Here is a 7,248-nt window from a genome sequence, read left to right on the forward strand (position 1 = left end):
TTCCGGCGAAACGTGGAAAGTTTTTTCCTGCAGGATTTTCATCTTGTGCTCTCATTTCGGCAATGCGCAAACAGTCAAAATGTTACCTGGACACGATGTCCTTTCGGGAAGCCGAATGATAGGTAGGCGATCTGTCGCTTGTTTGCTACATTGTTTGTGCTTTGAAAAAGTCCGGCCGACGGCACCACCGATACAGGCGCTCGAGCTGTAAACAAGATGTGATTTAAATCGCATTTCCCCAAATGCTGAGCCGTTAAGAACTGCTTCCGACGGGCGAGCCGCAACCTCGCAGGTACGAATTGGATCTCGAAAGATGGGAATCGCGTCTTCGAATCGCAATTCAAAGTTCTCAGTCGACGCCGGAAGCCCGAGGCCGCTCCAGACTGGAATTTGACATCCGGAAACCGGTACCAAGGTGATGCTATTTACACTTCCGCACAAGAATGGGAATACACTACGGTATGTACAGGCGTGTGTCTGCGAAGCGCAGGACTTTGAGGGAAAACAGCGCCAAAGAATCAGCTGACCGCCACGATGGGCTCCACCGAGAGAATGTCCGTCTTGCCGGACTGGTTCTGGGAGGCGAAGCGCAGGGCGTGGCTGTCCTTGGGGCGCAGCTGCGTGGACGCGTGGCTCTCGGGCCAGGCGGTGCGGCGGCAGCCTTCCCCGGACAGAGGCGGTCCCGCCGGGGCGGCGCCCGGCCGTCTCCGGCACATGCCCATCAGGTACTTGAGCTCGGCCCGGAAGTTCTCGTTGAGCCAGCAGTAGATGAAGGGGTTGTAGCAGGTGCTGCTCATGGCGAACCAGTGGAAGGAGAAGTAGAGGGCGTTGCTGCTGCGGATCGCTTGGCTGGACAGCAGCACCACGTAACAGTTGAGCGGGAACCAGCACACGGCGAAGACGGCCACCACCGCCATGAGCATCTTGATGGTCTTCTTCTTCTTCTTGCGGTGGGCGAAGTACTGCTCGGTGGTGATGTCGCCGATGGCGTTGCGCCGCCACAGCCGCTTGGCCACCGCAGTGTAGGCCACCGTGATGATGAGGAGGGGCAGCACGTAGAGCAGCACGAAGGTGGCCAGGTCGATGTACTTCCAGTACACGTCGGACGGCTCTGGGAAGTTGGGCACGCACAGACTCCGTAGGATGTCCTTGCTGTGGACGAGACGGGTAACAGCTCTGAGGATCGAAGGCTGAACAAATCACTGCTGCATCTCATTTGCTTGATTTTTCCAAAGCAACGTGCAGCATCCTAATCGACACAGGTCAATACCTTCAGCTCGAACCACGAATATCAGCGCGCTGAAACGATGAGACCGGAAGCAATTACAAGTTAAACTTAGCGTTTTAGGGCGCTACTGGGATCTCCTTATGTGTGCTGACATTGAAAATGCCATTTTCAAGACTGTTTTCAGCTTCTGGGATGGATAAAGGAAAATTCTATGGAAATATTATTTCATCTGCACCCCCCACTTCAGCCAGAGGGTGGGAGGTGTTTCCAGGTTTCTCTGGCACAGATGAATGTCACACCAAGCCATTGTCAGATGCGCACTGATGGATTTTAGACTAAGACTCTGCTTTTTTTTGGAGGGGGGGCTTCTCTTTCATACCTGGAGATATGATAAGATACGAAAGCAGCCAGTGCGGTTTAATTTTGTTTTCCCACTAACGAAAGGGTACTCTTGCGTGAGGAAGGCGAGCACATCTGCTGTCCTCGTGGTCTTTTCAGCAGCTCCTCAAAGCCATATTCACATCACTCCGCGCTTCCGGATCTGCACCCGGTCTCCGCAGTTCATGAATCATCGCTCTCCGAGGACCCGGGGCTCGAGCGCACCTGTAGACGAAGGTGAAGAGCTTCTGATAGACGGCGTGGGGCAGTGAGAAGCAGGTGGCCATGACCCAAATCACAGCGATCCAGATCACCCCACGGGCTGTGGACATGCGGGGTTTTAACGGGTGTAAGATGATCTGTGGAGAGACAGGAGACCGGCGCTCATCCCTGCACGCATCTCTACTCATTCACATATGAATCTTCGACGGGCGGGTGAAATACATATGCAATAACACATGCTCTACTTCCATAGTTCACATTATTACTTATTATCAAAGATGCTTCCCGGACGCTCTTAATTCTTCCGAGGGAGCGGGGAGTCGGCGCGCAATTTCAGCACCACAGCGGTGGACAGCGCAAGGGGAAGGAGGCAAATGTTATTTACTAGGAGGTGGGAAAAAAAAAAAATCATACACAGCCTGGTTGACTTTATCTCACACTGACAGTCGTGTGCTGGTGTGGTGTAGCATCGTGCAAACACCTAGTGGGTAGAACGGGAACGGGTTCGTTGGCGCACGGGGCGCCTTAACAGGCTCCTTTCTGAAATATTCCATATTGCTCCTCGAGTCGGGGTTCGATTACGAAATACATCGTTACCTGCCGTCTGTCCAGCGCGATGGCCGTCAGGGTCAGCGTGGACACGTGCAGGGAGCAGTACTGCACGAACCTGCTGATGTGACACATGCTCCTGCCGAACACCCATGTGCTGTTGACGAAGCGCACCTGCAAGGGCGACAGCGCTCATGAGCAGTCGGGCATCAGTCCGCAAGTCATCCGCGAGGATTCATCTGCGAGGAGCGAAAACATGCAGAGCACCGAGGAGCCGAGGAGGGGCGCGGACAAAAGGTGGCATCCGTTCTTGCCCAGAAAGGAAAAGAAAGAAAGAAAAGGAAAACAAAAAAAATTGCATAAATAAATGGCAGAGCGAGAAGCGTGAAATCTCAGATGTGACTTTTCTCTCTCTGTCTCTCTCTCTCTCTCTCTCTCTCGACACCTGCAAAGAGACAAAAAAGTTGCTCGGCTGCGTTCTGCCCGGGCGAACCCCCCCCCCCGCACGGCTGCTAAGCGGAACAACCGTAAATAAAAGAAAGTCAAGTGACGCGTGCGCGGCTCGGACTCGCGCTCGGCGCGCACTCACGAGCGTGAAGGGCGTGTTGAGCAGCGTGATGAGGATGTCGGCCACCGCCAGGTTCGCGATGAAGAGGCTCGTGGCCGAGTGCATCCTCTTGTTCTTCATGACGACGTGGCACACGAGCACGTTGCCGAAGAGCGAGATGACGATGATGAAGGAGTAGGCGGCTATGAGCAGCGCTCTGGCCGTGGGGTCCTGCGACTCGGCGCCGTACTTCTTCTGGCCGATGAGGAAGCGCCAGTCGGCCAGCGCGTCCTCGTCCACCGCGTACAGGGACGAGCGGTTCCCGCCGCCCCCCGCGACGCCCCCCGGCGCCGGCAGCAGCCGGGAGTCGTTGGAGCCGCGCGCGCGGGACCCGCCGAGCCCGCCCGCCACGCACGCGAGCGCGAGCCAGGCGCGCGCCGCCCGCATGTCGCCCCGCGAGGGCTCGAGCTTCGGCTCTCTCGGAGGACGCGGGAGACGCGCAGAGAGAGACGGGATCATGCGCCGGGAGTCGCTCGGGTGCCGGAGGAGGAGCGCGTCGCTCAGGACGCACCTGCCAGCGAGAGCATCTCGGGAGCGACTAACCCACCAGTCAGTCAGTCAGTTAGTCAGTCAGTCAGTCCGCCCCCCCCCCCCCCCCCTCCTCCCCCACTCCAGCCCAGCCGTCGCGCTCCCTGTCAAGGTGGACCCCCGCAAGCCCGCGAGCGCTGGCGCTCTCCCCCCATTGGTCCACCCGCGCGCGCGCCCACACCTCATTCAAAACAGGCAGCCGAGCCGCTCCTCTGCAGCTCGCCGCGAGCGAGCGCGATTCACACCCCGTCACACCCCGTCCGTGTTCGTTCGCGCACGGAAAGTGGAGGAATTACAGGAAACACCGGCTACAACGTGGTCTCGCGCCAGCCAAGTTCCTGAGAAGCAGCGCGAGATGATGGAAAGACGTCGGACGGATCTGAGCTCAACGCGGAGGGTTGTGGTAGCGGGACAGCTGGTAGTCTAGTGCTTAGAGCTGCTGCCTTCGGACCCACAGGTAGCAGGTTTGAATCCCACCTCTTACTACAGTAGGACTTGAGGGTAGGTACCCCCCAGTACAACAAGGTACTTACCCTTAAATTGCTCTACTAGAATTACCCAGTCGTATAAATGGGTAAATAACCGTAGGTAGCATAACACTCTAAGTTTAACCGAATAAATGGGCCTGAAGACTTTCTTTCTAAATAATAAACTTCAAAAAAAAGTCTAAAAATGTCTTTCCATCAGGGAACGTGGGGTATTTTCTGTGGACTGAAAAATAAATCATTTCAATCCATTTTGGAACTTGAGCAACACCAGTGGCAAAAATTGCAAGTCAAAATATTTACACTGTATGTAGTTATTCACCGCAGGAGGGACCCATCAGCCTTCAGAACAGCCTCAGACCTTCTTAGAACCCTGTCCTGAAGTCAACCAGCCAGACACTGGACCTACATTTTTATTTATTTAGCTAACCCTTTTCTCCAAAGCCACTTTTACTGTTCACAACTTAGAATACACATACACACGCATGTATTTTTTGAACCACTTGTCCCATACGGGGTTGCAGGGAGCCAGAGCCTAACCCAGCAACTCAGGGCATAAGGCTGGAGGGGGAGGGGTCACACCCATGACAGGACACCAGTCTATCACAAGGCACCCCAAGCAGGACTTGAACCCCAGACCCACTGAAGAGCAGGACCTGGTCCAACCTGGTCCAACCCACTGCACTTCTCAACTTAGAATAATTTACCCATTTGTACTGCAGAGCACATTTTACTGTACCAATCCCAGGTAAGTCTCCTATCCTGATCAAACGTACTGTAGCAGGATGAGATACTCAAACTTGGGTCTTTTTTGAGTGTAAAGTGGCATCTTTAAGCACTACACCAACTGGTGGCACAGATACACTACCTGTTGGACCTTTACCTTCGCATCTACACGCTTTCCAAACTTCCCATCGATGCCCAGCAATTTTCAGATCTCGAGACCGAGGAAGTGATGGAAGGATTTCGAATCACTTCACTGGGGCTTTCGTGACACCCGTCTTCAATCTCATGGAGACCTTCTGTATGAAGGTGTTACTGCTGTGGAAAATGGGAACTTCATGAATGCAGCACTAATCCAACCTTTGACTTTCTGGTCTCTCGGTGTCGATGTAGAAGAAAGAGTGAAAGATGACTCTTCGGACCACGTTGTGCTTCTCCACCGCTCCAGGGTACATGTTGTGTTTTTCGCATGAAAGTAATTTCCAAGCAGCGACACAAATCTGAATATGAGCGTTGTGTAACTGGCACTGCGGGGCTTTGAGTTGCGATGGGGCCACAGACGTGTTGATTCAATTCTGTGGTAATTTCCAAGGCCGTTCCTTTTGTGTTGATACCATACCTGTCAACAGCTTTTAGATTCTTCTGCCATTTTTCCCCACGCGATGGAGTTTCACTTTGCCTTTCACATGCTCTCCAGCCCTTTCCATATTCATTTTTATCGCTGATGCTTTTTCAATTTGACCCACTGACTCTTATCTTACTAGTTTAAGAACATATTAAAGTGCTGATTACCAGTCCCTTTACAGATGGTACAATTGGTACCGAAATGAATATGACGCACCTGTAGAGCTGAAATTGTATTTCTTCATTGTGCTTTTGTGAAATATTGCCAGCATCATGCGTCTCATCGAATACGGTAGGCATCAGAGTAATCACATTAGTTACATCATCAGTTATCACAGAAATTAAGGTGCTTGTGGTCAAGGAGACACACAGGGACAAAGTGTGCTTAGTAAGATATCTCAAGACAAACAGCTTCTTCCCAGGCTCCCTAGTGCTTACATTTTACACTCATCTGGTTCAAGTAACTTTGCATATCACCAATATGCATTTTATTAAAATTATTGTCATATAATATTGCAATAATATTGCTATATTTCCCTGCAGGGACAAATGAAGTGCTGTACTATGTCATTATTTTACTCACAGTAATATCTATGTATTTTTCTCCGCACTGACTTACAATTATCTACCCATTTATCAGCAGTGTAAGATTTACTATATTAAATCAAGGTAAGTACACTGATTAAGGGTAGTACAACAAAACTGGGGATTTGAACCCTGGAGTGTTTGACTGTAAGGAGACAGATATGACCAGTATATCCCCCGCTGCTAGATTACAGAGAGCCCCAAAACTCTGCACCGTCCCACAATGCACAGCTCTGCCTTTGCTTTAACCACACCAGCGTGGTCATGACTAGAGTAAATTAGCGCCTGTCGAAGCAGTTCGCCTCAGCGACTGAAAATGCGGGAAAATCAAGGTCAAGCCGTTTCAAAGGAGCAACGTAGAACGTGATGTCTTGTTCTGCATGTGTGTTAGGCCGACTGGAACGGCTCAGAAATTTTAAGCAGGTTATAACTCATGCATAATAGCGTTCATACCGACATGCAAAAACAAGCCTGCTTCTGCAAGTTATTATAACAACGTGGAATTTGTTTCGCATACAGGCCCGAAAGCGTTTTTTCGTTGTGTGATCTATATTTAACAGGACAGAAGATTAAAAAAGAGAAAAAATACATTTAAAAAATTTTAAAAATCCAAATCTCGAGAGAAAATCGCTAAGAAAAAAAAGACCACGTTGCCATCATGACAGCTGATATTGACTGGCATGTCAGTACAATTTCATTTGAGAAAGTTTCCCAGCTGTAAAACAGCTATCGACAAATTGGTGGGACCAATCCCTTTGACCAGGAATAATTTTTTTTAAAGAAATCCGGCAAAAGATGCAGACGTTTTTTCCCTAACGGTCGGTAAAATCGCCAGCATATTGTCTGTGAGTAATTTGCCCACAAAAGCGGCCTTTGAAGTGCACGGCCTAAACAGGCAAATTTTCCGAGATGCTTTGATTTCGACGACCACCTGTTCCAAGAGTGCAGGCGGTTTCAACCTTTATCGAAATGATGTAAGAGGCGGCAGATTACATGCTTATGCAAGTTATTTTTCAGCAGAAGCAACGGCGAGACCTCTTCTGTGAGCCGCGTACCGATATGTCGGCTGCACCAGTATATTTTATCTCGTATTTTAGCGTTTTCAATAATCTTTCCGTGTCCTTAAGAGTTTCTTAAAGTTTTTTCTTTAAATTTACGTTCATTCATTTAGCTGAGACTTTTTTCCAAAACAGTGCTAAGGTTACAATTATTTATCTATTTTACTGGAGCAATTTAGGGTAAGTACCTTCCTCAAGGGTACTACAGCTGGAGGTGGGGATCGAACCTGCAACCTTTGGATCCAAAAGCAGTAGCTTGTA

The 7,248-nt window shown here is 50.4% G+C and overlaps 1 protein-coding gene across 1 annotated transcript; it reads right to left on the reverse strand.

Annotated features, from left to right (window-relative positions):
* Positions 1–518: 518 nt before the first annotated feature.
* LOC108932218 (probable G-protein coupled receptor 83) lies at positions 519–3,371 on the reverse strand. Its single transcript, XM_029255891.1, has 4 exons — positions 2,967–3,371; positions 2,426–2,551; positions 1,832–1,965; positions 519–1,152 (listed from the first exon to the last, which is right to left on the reverse strand). Exons 1-4 carry the CDS (start codon positions 3,369–3,371, stop codon positions 519–521), a joined length of 1,299 nt encoding a protein of 432 aa, XP_029111724.1.
* Between the last annotated feature and the right edge of the window lie 3,877 nt (positions 3,372–7,248).

This window comes from Scleropages formosus, chromosome 10 (assembly GCF_900964775.1).
Source record: "Scleropages formosus chromosome 10, fSclFor1.1, whole genome shotgun sequence".
Lineage (NCBI taxonomy): Eukaryota > Metazoa > Chordata > Actinopteri > Osteoglossiformes > Osteoglossidae > Scleropages > Scleropages formosus.